At 42.2% G+C, this 24,950-nt stretch overlaps 1 protein-coding gene across 1 annotated transcript; it reads left to right on the forward strand.

Annotated features, from left to right (window-relative positions):
• The first annotated feature begins 1,671 nt into the window (after positions 1–1,671).
• si:dkey-122a22.2 (uncharacterized) lies at positions 1,672–24,950 on the forward strand. Its single transcript, XM_062985667.1, has 7 exons — positions 1,672–1,728; positions 7,212–7,328; positions 9,680–9,754; positions 18,352–18,490; positions 22,353–22,435; positions 22,537–22,633; positions 23,650–24,950. The coding sequence occupies exons 1-7, from the start codon at positions 1,673–1,675 to the stop codon at positions 23,815–23,817; spliced, it is 735 nt and encodes a 244-aa protein (XP_062841737.1). The 5' UTR covers position 1,672; the 3' UTR covers positions 23,818–24,950.

Below are 24,950 nucleotides of genomic sequence, written 5' to 3' on the forward strand. Positions count from 1 at the left end.
CCAAACTCATAAAATCATGTCTGTATGGACTTTGCTTTGTGCTTAGGAGCTCAGTCAGGCTGAAACAGGAAAGGGCCTCCAGTTTCTATATCTGTTGATACGAAGCTAGAATAATACGAATCTTCAAAAAGTTTCTGCACTTTTACATTTTGGTTGGAAGCGGTGCGGGTGGGAGGAGGAGTAATTGGTCGTGTCTGAGAGACTGAGAGACGATTGTAGTCCTGATTTAGCTCCATCTGGTTTTCACCTGTTTGGACACTCGAAGCTTTAAGGGGAAGAAGATTTTCATGTGATGTGAAAGCAGCGCTGCATCAGTGGCTATGAGCTCAACCAAAAACATTTGTTGTTAATGACATTAAAAGTTGGTACGATGCTGGGAAAATGCATCGGAAGGCGCTTGTGTAGAAAAGAAAATTCTTAATAAATAGAGAAACATTCTTAATGTTTCAACTTTTGAAGAAGTTGAAACAGATTCATTGTAAGGTTAGGAAGTTTGTGGTTTCACCTTTCCACAGGTAAACAGATAAATTAGCTGCTCATCAGGGTTGGATGAAGCTGCAGTAGGTGTGCAGAAATGCACAAGCCTGTGTCAGCTGTTGTAATTGAGCATGCTGGGTGGCTGGACCAGTTTTTCTCCCATACTGGTCTGTACGTAGTGAGATAATGAGCTCTGAGTGCCAGGAGCTGGCAGGTCATGCCTGAACTTATCCAGTACAAGTTTTAAACTTGTGTTGTTGTTGCAGCAGGCATGGAGCATCTTTAAAAATGCAGATCTGATTTTTTGAAGGTTGAAAAGTGTAACTCCTAAATGCAAAACTAATGAAATAAAGGCAACAGATACATTTGTGTTTAGACTTTTTCCTTGTGTGTGACTGGTGTTGTGATGTTAACCCATTTGGTTTGGCTTGCCTTGAGTCTAAATACTTAAAATAAGCTGTATTTTTAAATAATCTTGTTTGTGTCGTATCCACTTGTTGGTTGACGTGTGTTAAACTCATATTATTAATACATACAATATTATTGTATACAATATTAATGATTGACACTGTAGTTTTAAGAAAACAGCATTTCTAACCTTTATGTCTAACAAAGTCACCCATGAAAAGCTGCATCATGTTTGTGATCATCTCAACTGTTCGGTAGAGGCTCATTAAAAATACGGGCGGCACGGTGGCTAAGTGGGTAGCACTGTCGCCTCACAGCAAGAAGGTCCTGGGTTCGATCCCCAGGTGGGAGCGGTCCGGGTCCTTTCTGTGTGGAGTTTGCATGTTCTCCCTGAGTCTGCGTGGGTTTCCTCCCACAGTCATGGAGACATGCAAGTGAGGTGAATTGAAGATGCTAAATTGTCCATGACTGTGTTCGATATAACCTTGTGAACTGATTAACCTTGTGATAACTACCGTTTCCTGTCATGAATGTAACCAAAAGTGTAAAACATGACGTTAAAATCCTAATAAACAAACAAACTCATTAAAAATACTGTGTGCACTAGTAACAAATATTCATTGTTTGTTGTTGGTGTTGTCCCACGAAACTAAGAAATGCAAAGTAATGTAATTTTTTAACATTACTTTCTTGGTGAGACCATTATGGGTCTAAGACAGAACGTTTGTTTTTATGTTCTTAGGTTTGTGCGTATGACCGAGTGGGGCTTGGCTTCAGTAGGAGAGCTATGCCGAATGAGACCACGGGCATGGAGAAAACGTGGAGATCATCGACCACCGGAAGGTACTTAGAGTTTTTTTTTAATCCCCTCTTTTGCTTTTAATCTTTAATGTGTTTCAATTTTCCAAATAATAGTGTTATTATAATGCTTGTATTAAGATAAAATGTAAATGAATACAATTCTAAAAACTATATAATTACAGTCAAATTAGCTTTCGATGTTGTGGCAACAGTGTAAGGATGGCCCTTATTAGTTCTAGTGGGCGGCAAGGTGGCTCGGTGGGTAGCCCTGTCGTCTCACAGCAAGCAGGTCTTGGGTTTGATTCCCAGTTGGAGTGGTCCGGGTCCTTTCTGTGTGGAGTTTGCATGTTCTTCCCGTGTCTGGTGGGTTTTCCTCCACAGTCCAAGGACATGCAGTCAGTTTAATTGGCGATACAAAATTGTATCTAATCATCACTGTGTTTGACATTAAACTTGAACTGATGAATCTTGTGTAACCAGTAACTCCCTGTCCTGTCATGCGTGTAAAACATGACATTAATATAAATAAATAATTAATAAATAAATATTGGTTCTAGCAGGACTGTCTCACTGTGCACAAGCTCCATAAAGACAGGGTTAGAAATGTGTTTGTTGTGAAGCGAAGTGTCTAACCCAGGTTTTTTTTTTACTTTCGTTCAACCAACTCATATTTTCTCCATGATTTTTGCCCTTGACCCAGGTAACACAAACAATTCATCAAAACGAAACACAAAACAAAATATGCTCAACGAAATTGGTGACAATCTGGTGCCACTGTGGTTTACAAGGTGTAATGTTAAGACTCCACAAGGGGGTGTTTGTGTACAAGTTTATTTCGTGTTATGTGCCTGTTAGAAATCTCAGCTCTGCCTGCCGGATGGGCTGAGCAGCCACATGAACAATGATTGGCCTGTTGTTCAGATAGGGGTGGGATATTAAAAGCCGGACAGGGTCTCTCTTATGACTAATACAAATACGACCCCTGCTGGCTGATTGCTGGCACCTGCACAGAGACGGGAAAAAGAGTGCTGTCAGGGTGTGTTGTTCATTTAATTATTTTAAATAACCCTGGTCTAACCTATTTCCATCCCCCTTTTGGATTAAGTGGTGCAACCTAGTGAGCTGCCTACTGCCTACCTGGGCAGCTGTCTAAGTAGAGAGGATTCTCTACTTCAGACATCAAACTCATAAGGCAGGTTATTCAGACACACTACTTAGACAGATTAGATTACATCGATTACGCCACTGCAGTTTTCACTTACTAAGCTAGCACAGTTAGTCTCAGGCCAGTCAAACCAAAGTGCTGAGGTGGTACAACCCGCTAGCATGCCAGCTAACATCTCCCTCCGTGTACCGAAAACGGTTAGATTGTCCCTGACGAGCCCAAATTTGCAAATAAACGACACTTGTGCACCTTTATACAAATTAAAAATGAGTAAGAATTTATTTACATTTGAAAAGAACTCTTGCTCTGCATTCGTCCACCATGTTCAGCACTGAATGCTGGGATTGTATTTACCGCTAAGGAAGCGTTGAACGCTCCCTCATTGTTCAGTCAGATTATCGCTTAGAATTAAGGCACCTCAGTAGGAGCATTTTAAGGCATCTAAGAATTCAGACAGCCTTCTTCCCAGGCATGTATGACGACGTAAAATGCGTCTATGTAGAGAGATCAGTAGGTTTTCTGACAGACCCACTGACTGTCCTCCTTATCCTTGTGTAGCATGTTGGGCTACATCATGGGTCATTGTGATCACACAGCACGTTTGCTTGTTTTCATCTCATAACTGTAGACACAGTAACACTCCTGACTTTCCACAGCGGGAGCCTCACCTGCAGGTTCAAATGTGAGCATTCAATTTCCTTCCCGGAATTCAATAACCTGGCAGACGCGGGCACTTTGACGGATGTATCCTGGGCCTGCCGCTGTGAGACCTCTTCATTTGGGCACTGCTTTGATTTGTTGGGCAGAGCATTCCGGTCGAGCAGTCATAAAACACGCCACATCAGCTCAGGGTGGCACATTTCATGTCACTTTGCACATTCCTCATATTGGTTTCCATATTGATGGAGTAATTCAATCAAAGCTTCTTCTGAAGCGAAAGGTTGTCCGATAGGTCTCGGGAATTAAGTGTTTGAGCCTGTGAAGCACATTTCTGAATTGATTGAGTTCTTGTGATTAAAACCCCCGAGCCAAACGTCTCTGTTAAAAAAACAAACACCGCGATGCACAGCTGAAGTAAAAATGTCCGAATGAAGTGAATATGAATTCAGCTTGTCATGTTTGGAGAAAGAAGGGGTGATTGTATGATCCTAAGAACACTGTAGAACGCCCAAGGTATGACGGTGGGAGCTTCTTTGCAGATGTTTCTGGGAAAACATGACACGCACTCCACATTATCACCAATGGTTTGGGTATAGGATGTCCAACAAGGTCATGGACAGGTGTCCACATTTGTCCATATAGCGTAGTCAGTTTGTTTGTTTATTAGGATTTTAACGTCATGTTTTACACTTTGGTTACATTCATGACAGGAACGGTAGTTACTCGTTACACAAGGTTCATCAGTTCACAAGTTTATATTGAACACAGTCTTGGACAATTTAGTGTCTCCAATTGACCTCACTTGCACGTCTTTGGACTGTGGGAGGAAACCGGAGCACCCGTAGGAAACCCACACGGACACAGGGAGAACATGCAAACTCCACACAGAAAGGACCCGGACCACCCCACCTGGGGATTAAACCCAGGACCTTCTTGTGAGGCGACAGTGCTTCCCACTGAGCCACCTTGCCACCCAGCGAATATATATATATATACTGTATATATATATACAGTGTATCACAAAAGTGAGTACACCCCTCACATTTCTGCAGATATTTAAGTATATCTTTTCATGGGACAACACTGACAAAATGACACTTTGACACAATGAAAAGTAGTCTGTGTGCAGCTTATATAACAGTGTAAATTTATTCTTCCCTCAAAATAACTCAATATACAGCCATTAATGTCTAAACCACCGGCAACAAAAGTGAGTACACCCCTTAGTGAAAGTTCCTGAAGTGTCAATATTTTGTGTGGCCACCATTATTTCCCAGAACTGCCTTAACTCTCCTGGGCATGGAGTTTACCAGAGCTTCACAGGTTGCCACTGGAATGCTTTTCCACTCCTCCATGACGACATCACGGAGCTGGCGGATATTCGAGACTTTGCGCTCCTCCACCTTCCGCTTGAGGATGCCCCAAAGATGTTCTATTGGGTTTAGGTCTGGAGACATGCTTGGCCAGTCCATCACCTTTACCCTCAGCCTCTTCAATAAAGCAGTGGTCGTCTTAGAGGTGTGTTTGGGGTCATTATCATGCTGGAACACTGCCCTGCGACCCAGTTTCCGGAGGGAGGGGATCATGCTCTGCTTCAGTATTTCACAGTACATATTGGAGTTCATGTGTCCCTCAATGAAATGTAACTTCCCAACACCTGCTGCACTCATGCAGCCCCAGACCATGGCATTCCCACCACCATGCTTGACTGTAGGCATGACACACTTATCTTTGTACTCCTCACCTGATTGCCGCCACACATGCTTGAGACCATTTGAACCAAACAAATTAATCTTGGTCTCATCAGACCATAGGACATGGTTCCAGTAATCCATGTCCTTTGTTGAAATGTCTTCAGCAAACTGTTTGCGGGCTTTCTTGTGTAGAGACTTCAGAAGAGGCTTCCTTCTGGGGTGACAGCCATGCAGACCAATTTGATGTAGTGTGCGGCGTATGGTCTGAGCACTGACAGGCTGACCCCCCACCTTTTCAATCTCTGCAGCAATGCTGACAGCACTCCTGCGCCTATCTTTCAAAGACAGCAGTTGGATGTGACGCTGAGCACGTGCACTCAGCTTCTTTGGACGACCAACGCTAGGTCTGTTCTGAGTGGACCCTGCTCTTTTAAAACGCTGGATGATCTTGGCCACTGTGCTGCAGCTCAGTTTCAGGGTGTTGGCAATCTTCTTGTAGCCTTGGCCATCTTCATGTAGCGCAACAATTCGTCTTTTAAGATCCTCAGAGAGTTCTTTGCCATGAGGTGCCATGTTGGAACTTTCAGTGACCAGTATGAGAGAGTGTGAGAGCTGTACTACTAAATTGAACACACCTGCTCCCTATGCACACCTAAGACCTAGTAACACTAACAAATCACATGACATTTTGGAGGGAAAATGACAAGCAGTGCTCAATTTGGACATTTAGGGGTGTAGTCTCTTAGGGGTGTACTCACTTTTGTTGCTGGTGGTTTAGACATTAATGGCTGTATATTGAGTTATTTTGAGGGAAGAATAAATTTACACTGTTATATAAGCTGCACACAGACTACTTTTCATTGCGTCAAAGTGTCATTTTGTCAGTGTTGTCCCATGAAAAGATATACTTAAATATCTGCAGAAATGTGAGGGGTGTACTCACTTTTGTGATACACTGTATATATATATATATATATATATATATATATATATATAGATAAGACTTTATTAAATGGTCTGGAATTTACATTTTCAGCATTTAGCAGACGCTTTTATCCAAAGTGACTTACAGTATACAGTCTGAGCAATTGAGGGTTAACGGCCTTGCTCAAGGACCCAACAGTGGCGGGGTTTGAACCAGCGACCTTCTGCTTACTAGTCCAGTACCTTAACCGCTAGGCTATACTGCTGGAATGAAGGACCTGCGGTAGCGCTCCTTTTTACACAGGGGGTGGAGGAGTCTGGTGCTATCATCCTGCTTTCCTCCTTTCTCTTACCTCCTTTACAGATTCAAGAGGACAGTTCAGGACATAGCTCTCTCTCTCGACCATTGACATGACCACTTGACCACTTGACCACTGACATGGCCCTCCAAAAATCTTGGCACCCCTGGAACACATGAACAAACCTGGCTTGATCTGTCAATCAAAATATGAACCCTTTGTTAGGAGTACTGTAATTGAAGGAAAATACCCCAAATCTTATCATTAAATAAATTATACATTTGTGTACCTTGATTATTGGTAATTCTTTATTCAGTACTTTGTGCAGACTTTCTTTAAGATAACAGGCCTTGTGTTGTCTTATGTACTGCTTAATGCAATATGGCAGAGAATCTGAGATCATTGCTCCATACCAAATGTGGACTCTGGTCTTTGCCTCATCCCACGGTTTTCTATAGGGTTTAGCTCAAGAGAAGGGCGGTCATGACAAAACCTTTATTCTGTGGTCAGTGATTTAGTCCTTTTGGTTGCTGGTGATGTCATTGTAACTGTCTGACACCCCACCCTGGCCCTCTCTCCTGGTGCTTGCTTCTAATTTGTTTTATATCTGCGTGGTCACTCTCAGACCACAAGGACACAGCTAAGTGTTCTGCTAATGTCCACTAGAGGTCAGAGGTCCACAGATCCGTGTCAAAAAACAGCCTGGTGATAAATGAGCTATTGCTGTCTGTCTACACTTACTCAGAGGAACTGACCTACACACTTTTATGTTTTTCTTCCCAGGATGGTAGACGATCTGCACAGATTGGTCAAGGCCGCTGAGATTGCCCCGCCTTTTGTTCTGGTTGGCGCAGAACTGGGTGCGCTCAATGCTCGGTTTTATAGCCACATTTATGACACGTAAGTTCCATCAAAATATAAAACACGTCACTGAGTTTTCATCATCAAATTCATGTTTTATTTAATAAAAACAGTAAATGTGGTGATAAGATGAGCAAAAACACAGTGAGCAGAACTAGTTCTGTTTGGTTATCAACCAAACAGTTAACAGCAAAATGTACTTTGGGTTCTGTTCTGCTCTGTTTTGTTTTGTCTAGCGGGTATCTGTACGCCATGTATCTACTGTCTCTTAATATTGTTGCATGGTAGAGTATTTAGAGAATCTATTGTCTATGCACTTTATGTTATTCTGTGTGCTGTACATTGTTATAAATTGGGCGGCACGGTGGCTAAGTGGGTAGCACTGTCACCTCACAGCAAGAAGGTCCTGGGTTCGATCCCATGGTTGTGGAGGAACAGCATTCCATCCGGCAACCTGGTAATGGTGGGGCTTGAACCAGCAACCTTTTGATTACTAGTTCAGGACCTTAGACTCTAGGCTACAACTGCCTATAGACTTGTTTATGGATTTATTTATTAGGATTTTAATGTCATGTTTTACACACTGTAGTTACATTCATTATAGGACAGATAATTACTCGTCAAGTTTAATACCAAACACAGTCATGGACAGTTTTGTATCTCCAATTCACCTCACTTGCATGTCTTTGGACTGTGGAAGGAAACCTACACAGACACGGAGAGACCATGCAAACTCCACACAGAAAGGACCCGGACCGCTCCAACTGGGAATCAAACCCAGAACTCTCTTGCTTTGAGGTGACAGTGCTACTGAGCCACTGTGCCGCCCATTTATGGATGCGATGACGATAACCCTGACTTGATTCGATAAGAACGAACTAAAGATAATATCATATAATATGAATGCAGGCAGTATATTAAAGTAATCACCTCTTCCTGACTAGATTAATGTAGTTGTGAGGCGTGAGGCAAAATATCCAAATCAATAACACTGCACACAGATCCACACAACTGCATACTGATGCTAAACAGCTTCATGGCTAATTTGAATTTCAATTAAAAGGCATAGAATTTTCCTAATCACTTTACAACAGGACTGCGCTCTGTAAACACACATGTGCATTAAGGGTGAGTCTTAAATAAACACTGCTCCTTAGAGACCTGTAGTCAGCTGCAGGGAGTGAATTTAAATGAATGTTTTAACTGATTGACTAAATAACTGATAACCGACATTATGACCATCCCTAGTACTGGTATTAATTCTGAAGTATTTAGAATTTTTTTGGGGGGGTGGGGCTAAATGTGGACAGAATGTGCCTGTTTGTGCAGCACTTACGAATGTATTGCATATAAGAAACCGCGGACCAATTAAATTCTGTCTTCAGGCTCTATTTGGCCCCAAGGCCGCTCTCTGGCCATGCCTGACCTAAAGTGAATTAATCAGTATTTTAAATAATATCATTAATTATTTAGGCTAGATGTGTTTGTCTGATACTTTTAATAAGGATCTGACCAGATTTTATATAACTAATCATCGTGAATTTAAACTCCTGGCTTTTTAAAAGAGTTCGATGTGCCACAGCTCAGTCAGATATCCTTCACAAATCTTTGCTGTTGGCTTGAACGGTGCTCCATAAATCCTTCTGTCTCTGAGTGATTATCTCCCATCCTGCCTCTGACTGATTTAATGCTTCATCAGCACCGAGGCGCCACTATAAACCCTGTAAATTGAGTTACCTCATCTCTGCAGCACCCAGCAAATGAGAGTAATGCACTCACAGTGATGTGAATCCTGTGTGTTTTAAATGAGAGGAGTCATTTACTTACATGTGTGGCATTTACAGACGCTTTTATCCAAAGTGACTTAGAATTATGAATAGAGTTTGAGAGATTGAGGGACCCAACAACTTGGCAGCAGTGGGGCTTAAACGGACAACCTTCTGATTACTAGTACAGTTCCAGTTACTAGTTCAGTACCACGGGCCTTCAGGCTTTTTTCCTGTTGCAAAGGGACCGCTGTTCCATGTGGGGCAGCACAATGGCTCAGTGGGTAGCGCTGTTGCCTCACAGCAAGAAGGTCCTGGGTTCAATTCTCAGGTGGAGCGTTCCGGGTCCTTTCTGTGTGGAGTTGTGCATGTTCTCCCCGTGTCTGTGTGGGTTTCCTCTGGGAGCTCCGGTTTAACCCTACAGTCCAAAAACATGCAAGTGGGGTGAATTGGAGATACAAAATTGTCCGTGACTGTGTTTAATATTAAGAACTTGAACTGATGAACATTGTGTAATGAGTAACTACCTGTCCTGTCATGATTGTAACCAAAGTGTTTAAAAACATAAATAAATAACAATCATGAACACTAATACAGCCCGAGCCTCTGCCTCTGTGTGTCCAGGCATGTTTCGGACCTGGTGCTGATCAGTCCTGTTCCAGACGACGTGTTTGAGGAGGAGAAGTGGCAGCAGTACTGGTGAGTCATCCTGAGAGAGGGTGAGGGGCCCGAGACGAGGACAGACTGCATAATGACACCGTTCTGCTGTCCATCATTGTAATACAGTGTCAGATTAATCACAGGTTGGGGGTGTTCAAGCTGTCCTAAGCCCTGGTCGCTCTGGCGCTCGTCTGAGTCAGCAAAATTCCTATACATCGCATTATTCACACGATAAATTATTCAACAGCTTTGAGGAAAGAGCTGTAGAGTCAGCTCCAGAATTACTGGCATCGTAGGTAAACATGAAAAAGTGTGTTTGTGGTTTATTAGCTTATATTTCTATTTAACAATTAATTAAAGTATAGTGGAACCTCGATTTAACGGACCTCCATTTAACAGATCTCGCATTTAACAGACAAAATCTGGAAAACCGAATGTCTGGTCTGATTATTGATTCGCACAGGAAGAATATCAAGACCAGTAGTTCAGTAATTGTCCACTAGCTGGTCTCTCTGTTTACATGAGTGATAGGCTTTATACTACTATATATATCTCCCCGATTTTTTGCAGTTGAGGTGGGTTTATTGCTGCTTACGCCTCCTCTGACCTGCGCGCAGCCCTTAGCAGAACCCTTTTTCACCTATTGCCCTCTGCACAGGTGCCTTTATCTGCCAATCAGGGTCCTTACACAGTGTTTAAAGACCCCGCCCACGTATTCCGGTCATCCCTCCCTGCAGGCACTGCCAATTATGTGTACTAGATGGTGCCCAGGCGACCAGTGGCAATGCCGAGTTTCGAACTGAGGAGTTCAGAATCTCGGCGCTGGTGCACTAGTGGAATATCCCGCTGCACCACCAGGGCGCCCAGGCTTTATTTTTTATTTCATTTTGTTGATAGGCTTAAACAAAATACAAAACATAACATACTTCATTAATGAAAATGGTGACAAGCTGGTCCCACTGTGGTTTACATGCCTCCACAAGGGGGCGTTTGTGTATAAGTTCATTCCGTGTTTATGTGCCTGTGAAAATTCATTTATTTATCAATTTTTTTACTCTGCGACCCAATTTTTTGGCTCATGACCCAGTGTTTTAAGACCCTGCTCTATGTTGACGTCATTGTAAGTCTAGTGTTTTAAAACGATTTTCTTAATGCATTTATGAATATATAATATTTTTGCCTGGAACTGACGATAACGAATGCTTTCCCAGCATGCTGCTGAGAGTGATGAAGATGTATTCGAGATTGTTTCCATCGCACTGCAGAAGTAATCTCATGCGGCCCATCTCTCCGCGGATCCTGATTCATAACCTCCGGCCTCGGGTCCTTTTTTTCCGTCGTTATGTAACACGATTGGGCTTCAGTCAGATAACGAATGAATAATGCAGCACGCTCTAATTTATATGTGACTGAAAGTGGAGCAGTAGCATTTAACCGCGATGTGTGTCCAATTACTGTGTGATTAATAGCCGAGTCGGGCCGGCAAAGCATGAACCGGCGGAGATGCAATCCAATTACTCAAACATGAGAAAATAAATGCTGGAGATATTAACTTACGACTTAAGTTAATATAGCCTGCATAGAGCTGTGAAACAGATTCCGTTACTTATGGAGACATTAAGCAGAGCTGGCTCCTTCCATTAAAGATGAATTATAGTGACATCTGATACCTGTTAGTTCTGCACTGCGTAACCTACACTGTATGGTCAAAAGTATGTGAACACCTTTCATTATTATTATTAAGTTCAGGTGTTTCAGCCACACCCATTACTAACAGCAGTATACACTGATTAGCCATAACATTAAAACCACCTCCTTGTTTCTACACTCACTGTCCATTTTATCAGCTTCACTTACCATATAGAAGCACTTTATAGTTCTACAATTAGTGAAGTGTACTCCATTTGTTTCTCTGCATGCTTTGTTCTTCAAGGGCCCAGGACCCCCACAGGACCATCACAGAGCAGGTATTATTTAGGTGGTGGATCATTCTCATCACTGCAGTGCCACTGACATAGTGGTGGTGTGTTAGTGTGTGTTGTGCTGGTATAAGTGGATAAGACACAGCAGCGCTGATAAAGTTTTTAAATACCTCACTGTCACTACTGGACTGAGTTGTCCACCAACCAAAGATATCCAGCCAACAGCGCCCCGTGGGCAGCGTCCTGTGACCACTAATGAAGGTCTAGAAGATGACCAACTCAAACAGCAGCAATAGATGAGCGATCGTCTCTGACTTTACATCTACAAGGTGGACCAACTAGGTAGGAGTGTCTAATAGAGTGGACAGTGAGTGGACACGGTATTTAAAAGCTCCAGCAGCGCTGCTGTGTCTGATCCACTCATACCAGCACCATGTCAGGGGTCACTGCAGTGCTGAGAATGATTCACCACCTAAATAATACCTGCTCTGTGGTGGTCCTGTGGGGGTCCTGACCATTGAAGAACAGGGTGAAAGGGGGCCAACAAAGAATGCAGAGAAACAGATGGACTACAGTCAGTAAATGTAGAACTACAAAGTGCTTCTATATGGTAAGTGGAGCTGATAAAATGGACTAAAAGTGTAGAAACAAGGAGGTGGTTTTAATGTTATGGCTGATCAGTGTATCTCTCCTGTCATGAATGTAACAAAAGTGTGTAAAACATGATGTTAAAATCCTAAAAATAAAATAAGTATTTTAGGTCTGATTAGTTTGGCCAAAAGTATGTGGACACCTGACCATAAGCCCATTAGACAGCTCATTTCAAAACTATGGCTGTTAATATGGAGTTGCCTCCTTCAGTTCAGTTTAAAGAGCATTTCTGAGGTAAGGCACCAGTGGTGAATAAAAAAAATGTCTGGTTTGTAGTCGACATTCCAATTCTTTTATTTACTTATTAGGATTTTTTGAACACACGGTGTGCTAGGTTTTACTCATAAACCATAAATATATTATTTAGGTTCATTCGTCTCTTCCTCTGTTCTTGTTTGTTGGCTAATAAGTCCTCGACAAGAGTCTTCAAACCTCTGTTGATCCTGATGCATCCTCTGTTTACCCAGCATGCTCTGGGGGTGCGAGTCAGACACATGGTATTGACCGGGCCATTGACTTGTCCATACTAGTGTCCTTTCCTGACTTTGATCTGAAGCCCTTTTACTTAAGTGACTGTATACTGTGTTTTCAAAGCAAGTAAAAATGATTGGAAGCCATGCAGTGTCCCAAACTGACCAGTGGTGGCGCACTAATGCAGTGTATTATTTGGTATGCATTGTGGTATTTAGGACACAGCCGTCTCTTCGCTGCATGTGCATCCTGGTACAGCTGGTTTAAGAAAAAACCTTTCTCTAACACACACACACACACACACACACACACACACACACAATCTCTTTAGTGTTGCTCTGTACATGCCCGTGTGGCTGAAGTCCTTTGGGGAATCAGAGCTCAGATTGGACACTGAACAGGATTGTGAGGACAGAAACTCTTTAGCCCTCTGCAGCCTAGTTTTGTTCTGTGTAGGTGTTGGTGCTGCGTGTAAATCCTCTATCATTCAGCTGACAGGCTCGGGTGCAGGACCTTCTCGTTTTTCTTTTAAGTGCACTGATTAGTATTTTCCAGCTTGTGCAGGTTTGTTTTAGAATTGCAAATCACAGGTGATCATCCTGTAAGTCTGGTGACTCCATCACTGCTAGCAGGGTTGTTATTGTCTCTAAGCCGGATTGGGTCTCTCTCTCATGACATGCAATTACGACCTCTGCTGGCTGATTGATGGCACCTGCACAGAGATGAGAAAAGAGTGCTCTCAGGGTGTGTCTCTCCATACACAATGCTGAGCTGCACTGCACTCCTCAAAGTATGGGTGATAAGATGCATACGGCTGCTGCCAACGTGTCGGAGGCGGCGTGGGTTAACTTCGTTCTCCTCAATCAGAGCAGGGATCGGCATTGGTGGAGAGAAAGCATGACGCAATCAGGCAATTGGACGCGCTAAAAAGGGAGAAAAAGGGGAGAGAATGCATAAAGGAAAAAAATATATATATATAAAATAAAAAAAGATCTGCACAGTTTCTTGCTCCACCCATTTGTCCCTTGTCAGTACACGTGGTCCCTGGTCCAGTACAGTAACCAAGTTTAGCACGGGTACTGGGGAACAGACTAGCACAGGATGCTTGCCAATGGAAACAACTAGTAAATGTGGAGTCATGGATTTAAAAACGTACCGTACCATGGGGTACGGTGTAGTGAAACCGGGTCATGAGTAACTCGAGTGATAGGTCCGTTGAAAATGCTCTTTCTGACATTTTCATCTAAGGGACAATAAGGGTCAGTGGTAGCCTAGTGGGTACAGCTTGCCTCCTCAGGCATAGCCAATCATGTCTGTAGATGCCCGACTGGCTGATAGCACCTCTGGGCATTCAAACCCTGCATCACAGAGTTGGGCTTACTGCTGCGCCACCAGAGTGCCGGCTTAAAAAATTAAAACATATGTAAATAAACTGTACGGCCAAAAGTATTTGGACACCCTATTTTAAAAACAAATGGTATTAGAATATGTATTAAGAACAGAGCCTAGTGGGTAGAGCTTTGGACTATCAGTTTTAAGATTGTTGGTTCAAATACAGGCTCTGCTATGCAGCCACTGTTGGGCGTTCACATAAATATAAATACACACACACACACACACACACACACACACACACACACACACACACACACACACACACACACACACACACACACACACACACACACACATTCTCAGCTCTACACAGTCTGTATTAGTATTGGATGTAGGTATTCCTACTCGCCTGCATATCTTACGGGAAGAAGCTCCTCCTCATCCTCTCTGTCTTGGCAAAATTGCTTCCCTGACTGCAACATAAAGAAGAGTCCATTACTGGAATGGCTGGGGTCCTTCATTATTCTCCTGGCCTTGGACCAACTCCTTTTGGTATAGATGGAGTGCAGGTCAGGGAGCTCGGTCCGCATGATGGACTCAGCTGAACGCACCACCCTGGTGCAGTTCCCAAACCAGGTTATAATGTGTCCTGTGAGGATGTTTTGCCATCTGATGATGTAGCATCTCACACATTCACTTGTTCATTAGCATCAAAATATGAAGTGCAGGAAGTACCGGATACGTCAGGGATTTCCTGGGTATTCCAGCATGCCAATTAAAAGTAATTAGCATTGCTAGTGCTAATGAAGCAGGCATGTAGTGACCCTGGTGTATTTACCACAGTCTAATCTAGAGCATTGACTCTGAAGCACTCAGGAAAGTGGTGAGAGAGGACCTGAACGTCCTGGTGAAACAGTCATAAAGGAGAACAGACTTTTACTGCCCCCTACTGGCACTATTGATCCTTTGCACAGTTCTTTTAAAATATAAATGTCTTTCGTCTCATTCTATTGTTTGCTTTCATTTTATCTGGTCAGGGTCGTTGTGATTCCTGTTTTTCCGGAATCACTGGGCACAGCGCATCAACACAGAACGGACAGGATGCCAATCCATCACGGGATCTTGACCATACCACCCGTCAGATATAGCCAATAATGAATGTAGATGCCCGACGGGCTGATAGCACCCCTGGGGATTTAAACCCTGCATCACAGACGTGGGCTTACTGCTGCACCACCAGAGTGCTGTCTTAAGAATATTAAAAATATACATACACTATATGACCAGAAGTATTTGGACACCCTATTTCGAAAACAAATGTTATTAGAATAGAATGACCTCTATGTGACCTTTTCAGCGGTGATTCTAACAGCCACCCTTATGAGAAAGCTTCTCACAAGACAAGTATGTCTGTGGGAATTTGTGCCCATTCAGTCAGTAAGAGCAAATTTGTCCAAATATAAAGAAAAAAAAAAAACCCCAGTCCAGCTCTGCCATAAATTAGAAAATGCTTAAACATTTGTCATTGCTCACAGTCACATGAGCTTTACATTGCCATCGGCTTAGAGACCGCTGAGACCGCTGCAAAATTAGCACCAAATCACACAGACGAAGAAAGAAGACGGTTTGTTTTCAGATCAAACACAGTCTGAGATATTCAGCCACCATGATTCACAGTATATTTAAAGAAGAGAAGAGAAATCGTTGAACCCGACAACATTGCACCAAGCATGTCAAGTATTATTCACGGTTTATCTTGGAAAATTACCAGTTACACCCAAATTCTTCAGTTGAGAGTTTTAGCTGGACAGTGAGGCTGAGCACTGGTAAAACATTTAAACCAGTATCTAATACCCACAGATCTGCTCCTGTTTATTAATACCAGTACAGGGTGGCACGGTGGCTAGGTGGGTAGCACTGTTGCCTCACAGCAAGAAGGTCCTGGGTTCGATTCCTAGGTGGGGCGGTCCGGGTCCTTTCTGTGTGGTGTTCTCCTTGTGTCTGTGTGGGTTTCCACTGGAGCTCCGGTTTCCTCCCACAGTACAAAGACGTGCAAGTGAGGTCAATCGGAGATACAAAATTGTACTAACACACTATATAATCATTACCATTTTCTAGTATTTGCAGTGCTGAGAATGAATTATATTACTTTTGGTTAGTGGTGGGTCCTGTAGAGTCTGATATGTTGACAAAGTGTACAGAATAACAAATAGGCTACAGTTAGTCATTGCATACCCACACAGTGCATCTCTGTTAAAGGTGTAGCTTAAAAATAGCAAAGAAGTTCAAACGTAAGTTAAATACAGAGACTAATACGCCAGATTAACCCTCTTAATGGGCACAAGACTGTAACTGTGCTACATAAGTATTCCGGATTGGGGTTGAATTATTATAAGTTAAATAGAAGATGCACACCATTATAGGCTGAGGGGATGGGCTAAACTGCTTATAGTTATTATAGTGAACCTACCAAATGATACCAAATTTAGTTTCACCCTTAAATCATAGCTAAAACTGGTTGCCTAAACTGATAAAATGAGTTTTCTTTGCATTGTTTACTGTAAATGGACCTCACATACTAAGAAGCGACTGTACATTTAAATATTTGATTTGTTGATGATACAGCAAACAGCTTTAATTAAAACATCTCTGACACTTATTTACATTTACAGGGTTTATCAGAGGCTTTTATCCAAAGTGAATTAAAATTGCGAATAAATGCAATGCAAATAGTTGAGGGCCTTGGTCAGGGCCCAACACTGGCAACTTGGTGGTGGTGGGGCTTGAACCAGCAACCTTAAGATTACGAGGTCAGTACCTTAACCACCAAGCAACCACCGTCCACTGACACTCATGTAAACACCTTGACCAAACAGTTGGAGTCACTGTTGCAGCAATGATGAAGATGACCAGTTGTGCCTGTACAGGGCCTGATCATATGATTGCTAAACAGAGACTCAAACCCGGTGGGCAAGAGTTGCAACTGCAACAGACTAGTGCTCCATCCGAGCGCCGGTCCTCTCAAAGATGATCTAAAACTTCTCCTCTGAAATAGACGTACATTGTCCTGTTATCTTTACTCTCAAAAGAGCGAGGAGGGAGCGGGTCCATGCAAATTTGAAGGGTCCTTATCAGTCCGGGGGACGATCAGACCGCGAGTGACTGTTTGACATTCCGTCAGTGGGTCATGTGCTTTTTTTTCCCTTACAAAAGCAACAACCTCCATTCAGCCTGCACTAATCCAGATGGGAAAGTCAAAGAGCAGAAAGTGCAGAGCCTCAACTTCATTTCATCACCTCCATCGCTACCAAAGGAGGGGGGGGGGGGGGACAGGGGTGAGGAGGGGGACGAAAAAAAGAACCAGGACTAGCTCGGAAATTGTGACTATGCTGTTATCTGTTTAATTCATCCAGCCAATCGGGCCTGTCTTTTCCCTTGCTAAATTGCCCTTTGACACGCATGCCTTCCCGCGCATAATCCAGACCTCCTGGGCTAAATGAAGAAAATGGAAAAAATCCGACTGAATGGGACAGAACCGAAGACCTCGAAATAAAATGTCAACGCCGCTGGACTGATTTGACGCCAAATCAAAGCTCCTTGCCTGACGCAGGATGAGATTTTTTGGGGGAGAGGAGAGGTGTACAGGTAAAAAGGTGTCAAAAGTCTTTGAAGGGAGGCTAAAGAAAATCTAAATTGAGAACAGAAATAGCTACGGTGAGGTGATGCATGCAGACGCGGCGAGGATAGACAGGTGTCGGCGTCTCTTTAATATCACTTTAATTGTTTTGTGCAGGAAAGTCAGCAAGTGTCAAAAGCTGAATGTAATGAAGATTTAACTTTTAAACATGGAACTGCTGAGAAGGTTAAACTGGTAAAGCATCTTTCCATAGTTTCTTTATTTAGGTTCTGTAGATGGCACAAAACATTCAGTGTTACCGCTCCCGCCTACTTATTTATAGTTCAGGGTTTGTGAAGGAACTGTTTCTGAAAAAAAGAAAAGGAGGTTGCGTCTTTACATGAGAGGTAATAGGTGGCACAAGGCTCTCACCCGACACCTGATATTCCACTGGCACCTGGCACCACCGGTGGTTAAACTAGAGGTTGAATAATAATGAACATGGACATTTTTCATTTTAAATACTCAACTCTTCATTTTAATTCTTTCTCACTTACTTTCTTTAGAATAAAAAGAACCAGAACGTTTGTATAAAAACAGTGGTGTGTGTGTGTGTGTGTGTGTGTGGGTTTGTTTTGCAGGTACACACACCTGGTGCCCTCTCTGCAGATGATGCAGCTCTTTGCAGCTACAGGAGTGAATCGTTTGCTTCTCATTTTAGGCTTGCTGGAGCCAAACTTTAGTGGGAACAGTGGACCAGAAGAGCTGTTCTTACGTCAGGTAAAACCCAAAATCCTGTACACTCTCAGTTCTGATTCACAGAGAGCAAAACAACCACTTTTATTTTTGTTGTTTAATATGCTTCTGGTGTATACAGTGCCATAAAAGTATTCGCCCCCTTCTGATTCCCTCTTGTTTTGGATCTGTCACACTTGATGGTTTTATGAAATACAAGACAGATGAACATGAGAAAACAGTTTGCATGTTCTCCCTGTGTCTGTGTGTGTTCTTTGGCTGCTCTGGTTTCCACCCACAAGTCCAAAAACATGCAGTCAGGCCAATTGGCGCTACTAATGTACTACTGAGTGTGTGTATCTGCCTGTGATGGGTTGGTGATAGATAGATAGACAGATAGATAGGTAGACAGACAGACAGACAGAGATACTGTAGATAGATAGATAGATAGATAGATAGATAGATAGATAGATAGATAGATAGATAGATAGATAGACAGACAGAAAAATTGAAAAACAGACAGTGAGATATATAGACAGATAGATAGACAGACAGACAGACAGACGGACAGATTGATAGATAGACAGCAAGATAGATAGACAGACAGACATAGATAGACAGGTTGACAGACAGACAGATAGGTAGATAGACAGGCAGATAGATAGACAGACAGACAGACAGATAGACAGATTGATAAACAGGCAGCCAGATAGATAGATAAATAGACAGACAAATAGGCAGAGAGACAGACAGACAGACAGATAGATCGATCGACAGATAGATATACAGCCATATAGATAGATGACCAGATAGATAGATAGATAGATAGATAGATAGATAGATAGATGGATGGATGGATGGATGGATGGATGGATGGATGGATGGATGGATGGACGGACAGACAGACAGACAGATCACTTTATTCATCTTAAAGGGAAAGTCAGGTATTACAGCAGCTCAAGGTACATTAAGTAGGTAAGTAAGTATGTTAAAGTAAAAGTATTAAGGAAAGCAAGTATTACTGTAGCTAAATAAATAGAATAAAGATATCTGATATGTAATAGAATAAAATAAACTGTTATTATTATGTACGTGTCCTTTACAGTAAACATTAACAGATGTGCAGTGTAAATTGTGACAATATGACCTGTCTGGGGTGATGAATCACAAGCACAATGAGTCAGACCCACCGCAACCATGACCAGAATAAAGCGGTGGTAAAACACTCAATGAATTGACGAAGATTAGGAGCAGGTTGTGAGTTTCTTCCTGCTGTTCCTCTTTACGTCCACATGGTGGTGCTGTGGTGTAAATGATGAACTCCACCGCACTAACGGTGAGAGAATCGGTTTAAAGAAGAGCAGCCATCAAACTGAGCTTAACACCTCAGCTCTGATGTGATTGTGTGGATGTGGACGGTCCGGGTGCTCTATCCCATTTCCTTTACCTACCCCCTCTTCCACGCGTCTTCAGACAAGGTCTCTGAGGTCGGGCCGTCGAGCGCACTCGCCCGTGCTGGAGCTAAGGCGCTTCTTCTCCGCTCTAGTTCCACCCAATTTCATGCAAGTTAGCGTGTGGCGGGGAATATGCAAATCTCTTATTAGAATTTTTTTGTACAGCCCCTTTCGCCTGTCAAAAGGCTCCCGATTCCTATTTGCGACATGAATTAGAAGCTGACCTGAGTTTGTGCGTTCACTTTTGAACCGAAGTGAAAAATAATTCATGCTAGTGCAGCCGCGCTGGAACATGTATGACTGCAGGCCTCTTCGTTTTTATATTATTCTTCATCTGTTAATCTCATTTTGCTCTGTGTGTTTAAACACTAGCATTAATTTACATGTCCAGCTCACAGCACATAAAGATGTGAAACAAGAATTAATTTCGTGTACGTGATCAGCAGCCCCTGACTAGCAACACATCCAGTGCTTTCATTTCGTTAACGTCCAAGCTACCAGGCTGATTCCTTTCTGACCGCCTGTTCTTGCTAGCCTCTTCTGCATGAGAAAGAAAAAGCAATCGAGTTGCAGTTAATGGTTACACGGCTCTTTTGTGTTGGGACGAGAGGCTGCTCGTGGCCCTTGAAATGCCTGTCGACTCGTTAATTCGACTGCGCTGTCTCTGTGGACGGGGAATTGTTCTTCACGAGTGCCGCCGTGCCCCGATTCACTAGAGCCTATTGTTTACTCTCTGTGTACAAAATCATTTTGTAAATGGAGTGAAGGAAGCTTATGTTATCTTAGCTGCTGCTCAATACACAATCGACATGTAACGAGCGGCGTGTTATAGATTTATTTCTATTTGTTTAGATTCCATTGTACTAGGAGTGCATACACTGCTGTCAGTTGTTATAGTTGTACATTTAGAGCAATAGCAAGTGGAATATGTGTATTTAGAATGTTTACATCAGTATATTATCAGTATATTGGGGGGTACATTCTAAAACTCAATATATTTACACACACGAGGTATCTTCAAAATGTTTCCGCACTTTTATGTATTGGTATATATTAGCAGTAATCGGTCGTGTCTGAGAGACTGAGGGACGCTTATAGTCCGGATTTAGCGCCATCTGATTGCCACCTTTTTGGACACTCAAGGAAGCTTTAAGAGGAAGAAGATTTTCATGTGATGATGATGTGAAAGCAGCGGCGCATCAGTGGCTACACGCTCAACCAAAATCATTTTTTGCTGACGGCATTAAAAAGTTGGTACGAAGCTGGTAAAATTCATCGGAAGGTGACGATGTATAAAAGTAATAATAATAATAATAATAATAATAATAATAAGTTCAACTTATATAGCGCCTTTCACCAAGCTCAAGGTCGCTGTACAATAATAAAACAAACAAAACAAAAGTGTGAAGATAGATTAGACATAGAAGTTCAAGAAGAAGAATGAAAGTGTTGTGAAAAAAGATAGGTCTTCAAGGAAGCCTAACATTCAGAAAGAGAAGAGATCGAGCGAAGAATAGAGGGCAGAGAGTTCCAGAGCGCTGGGGCAGCAACACAAAAAGATCTGCCATCCATAGTGGACAACCTAAATCTCGGTACATTTAGCATAAAATGTGTTCACCATTTTAATTGTAACATTTCACTTAAAAAACCTTGTTTACACAGATTTCTTTTTAAATGCAATTAATCGCGATTAACTATATGAAATTCTGAGATTAATCGCGATTAAAATTTGTAATCGTTTGACAGCCCTAATATATATATATAGTGTCGTCAGTGCTCTGTCGTCAGTCGTCAGTGCTCTTTTACTGTAGGAGGCGCTCTTTTATTTGGAATTGCTCTAGTGTGAATTACAAGAGCATGGAAAGAGAGACCAGATCTGATATTTGACAGATCCCGCCCACTATGCTTAAAGAAGCAAACAGAACAGGATGGTCACTAAACACAACACATTTAACACCTAGTTCACACTAGACGATTTTTGCCCTGATTTTTGCTCGCCAACATGTTGCAGCTAGTTGTGCCAGCTCGGAGGCAAATCAGCGTTTGTTCAGGGCTCGAAAATCGGCTCTCGGTCGCTTTGGGTGAACTGTTCAACGACTCGATCTGAGTGACTCGCAGACTCAAGAAAAAAATCTAGCCTGCTAAATATCTGGACCTGTCAGCGACAGTGAAAGGTGTTGCAATCAGGTTGGGATTGTCGTGAAAGCAATATACAGAAGAGAAACCCGAGGAAGGAGTTGTAAATGTGTGGGGCAGTAATAACTCTAAAGTAAGTCGATTTGGATAAAGAGCTAAATGCCAAACATGTAAATGTGACCGCAAAAGTGGTGTGTGTTTGTGTGTGTGGAAAAAGCATGTACAGCAAGCGCACAGCCAGGTGTCCACATGTTTGTTCAAGTGGTTAAATACGTCTTTCCCAGTAGTTCTGTAACGTCGCTGTTGTTTGTGATCAGAAATACCTCCTGAGTAACCCGGCTCACCAGAGCGGCGCTGTGGACGAACATTACTTCCTAAACGAGAGCGCATCTCAAGTCAGGTACCCACACCAACACACCAACCAGCTGCTCTGCTCTTCTTTTGCTTCATTATTGTGAAGGTGATGTTTCATTTGCATTTCATTTCTGTGGCTATTTTTAGCGAGATTTCCAAATTCAAGCTGCTGTCTAGCAGAACATCTGTGAGCGTTTTAGTTGGAGACTCGTTTGATCAGCAGCTCCCTGCTCATCTCAACCAAGTGAGTGTTCTCTACATTTATATTCACACAACCCAGAGTACACAACGTTATCCTTTCTATGTTTTATCTTTATCATCTGGCTTTAAATTGAAAAAATAATCAATAAAAAAATCAGTTAAAATAAATAAACAAATAATTTATATTTTTATATAAATACATAAATATAAATGTATATTTAATTTATAAATTAAATATTTATTTATTTATTTACTTTATATATATAAATTAAATATAAATAACAAAAAATATATATATTTAAAATTTATATAAATAAATATATAAACACGCATTCAGTTTAAAACTCTGATGCTCGCCTACAAAGCCAAAAATGGACCAGCCCCAAGCTACCTTCGTGGTCTAATCAAACCTCCGAGCCACTAGTCTTGCTTGACTTGATACTCCACCCAGGACTAGAGGAAGACAAGCATCAAGGCTCTTCTCTGTACTGGCACCCAAATGGTGGAACGAACTTCCTCTTGTCTGTCCGAACATCTGAGTCTCTTGCTGTCTTTAAAAAACGATTAAAAACCCACCTTTTTACTAAGCCCTTAAGCTGATTTGTACTTATTTACTAACACTTTTCCATAAAAAATAAAAAAAAAGCACTTTGGTTCTAACAGGTTTTAGCAGATTTGTGTTCTTGGACTGTTGTCTACTTAAACTAGAGTAATGAAATGTTTACTGTGGAAGCACTTTTGTAAGTCGCTCTGGATAAGAGCGTCTGCCAAATGTCAAAAATGTGAAAGCCTTTGTAACTCATGACCTGACCAATCATCCACCGGAGCTTTCATCCTGGAGCTCCAGTTTCCTCCCACAGTATGAAGACATGCAAGTTAGGTGAACTGGAGATACAAAATTGTCCATAACTGTGTTTGACCCTGAACTTGAACTGATGAATCTTGTGTAACAAGTAACTACCTGTCCTGTCATGAATGTAACCAAAGTGTGTAAAACATGACGTTAAAATACTAATAAATAAATAATTAAATAAATGATGTCATTTTTGTTTGTTTCAGGTTTTTGCTGATGCTCAGAGGAAGAGTTTAAAGCGTGTTTACCCCCAAGCCCAGCACGTTCACATCCAGGGAGCCGACCGGCACATGATCTATAAACAGCCGTCACTGGTGAGCAAACATTTACTGGAGCTGGTGTCAAAGAGGCAGCCAAGACAACACAGACAGTGAGGTTCTGTTCACCTACAGCTGCCATCCCAACACCACCAGGATGTTTTTACAGGATAATATGGAGTTGTTTTTTTTTTTTTTTTACGTTAAATCTTGTTATAACTAAGAAAGCCGTGTATCTGTGGCATTGCCTCAAAAATATTCAGACCCCTTGACTTTGCACTCTTAATGTTGTGGATTTTTTATGCATTTTCTTCCAATTTATCGTAGCCAATCCACTACTGAGGACTCGGATGGCGTCCAAGCAGGGTGTATATTCACCTGACACATACTCTCTCTGATGTGTGCGCAGTCCACCAAACCCTTAATATTCACCCGTAACGTGAGGTTGGCTTCGCGTACGGAGAGCCACGCCCCCATCTCTGTGCTCCTCCACTTTCTGTACAGGCACCCTGGGCAACCAAGGTCCTTACACAGCGCTGATAACCCCACCCCTTAGTCCGGCCTTTCCACCCAGCAGACTAAAAGCCAGTTTTGTCTGCTGCAGGCATTAGCCAATTGTGCCTGCTAGAGGGCGACCCAGCCGACCGGTAGCAGAGCCGAGATTCAAACCCGGAAGCTCGGAATCTTAGCACTGGTGTGCAGGCGGATTATCCCGCTGCGCCACCTGGACGCCCTATGGATTTGATTTTAAATGGAAATATTTGCCCATCAATCTACACCTAATCACCCAGAATAAAGACCCTTTGCTGTGGCATTCCCAGCAACATATACACCTATATATAAGGCATAATCATAATAATAACATTAAATAAATAATTATTATGTATTAAATATTTTGAGATGTCTTAAGCTGTGATTCTTTGTTCAAGAGATAGATTCTAGAGAACTGTGTCTCCAAGATCCTTGTAGCATAATTACATGTCCAAAACCTCAGCAACAACTCATTCATGAAGACACAAACTCACAAACACAAACTTAATCTACCCTCAGCTAAGATCATAATAACTGTATTTTTTATAACTGTATATCAAGAAAATTTGCAGAAATCCTTGAAATTCCTTGAGACTGCCATGATACATGTGTCCCCTGTATACACGTGTTCCCTGTAGGTGTATGTGAACTTTTGACTCTGTTATCCAGAAGTGTGTTTGATTAAAGAAAATGAAATAAAGACACTGGGTTCATCCTGA

The sequence above is a fragment of the Trichomycterus rosablanca genome, chromosome 23 (assembly GCF_030014385.1).
Source record: "Trichomycterus rosablanca isolate fTriRos1 chromosome 23, fTriRos1.hap1, whole genome shotgun sequence".
NCBI classification, from domain to species: Eukaryota; Metazoa; Chordata; class Actinopteri; order Siluriformes; family Trichomycteridae; genus Trichomycterus; species Trichomycterus rosablanca.

What these genes read in the sequence shown, in the direction of transcription:
- si:dkey-122a22.2 (XM_062985667.1), top strand. Translation starts at nt 1,673, where the DNA reads ATGCCGAATGAGACCACGGGCATGGAGAAAACGTGGAGATCATCGACC. An exon ending in AGATCATCGACCACCGGAAG is followed by an intron (nt 1,729 to 7,211) that starts GTACTTAGAGTT and finishes TTTTCTTCCCAG; the next exon opens with GATGGTAGACGATCTGCACA. An exon ending in TCCCTGCTCATCTCAACCAA is followed by an intron (nt 22,634 to 23,649) that starts GTGAGTGTTCTC and finishes TGTTTGTTTCAG; the next exon opens with GTTTTTGCTGATGCTCAGAG.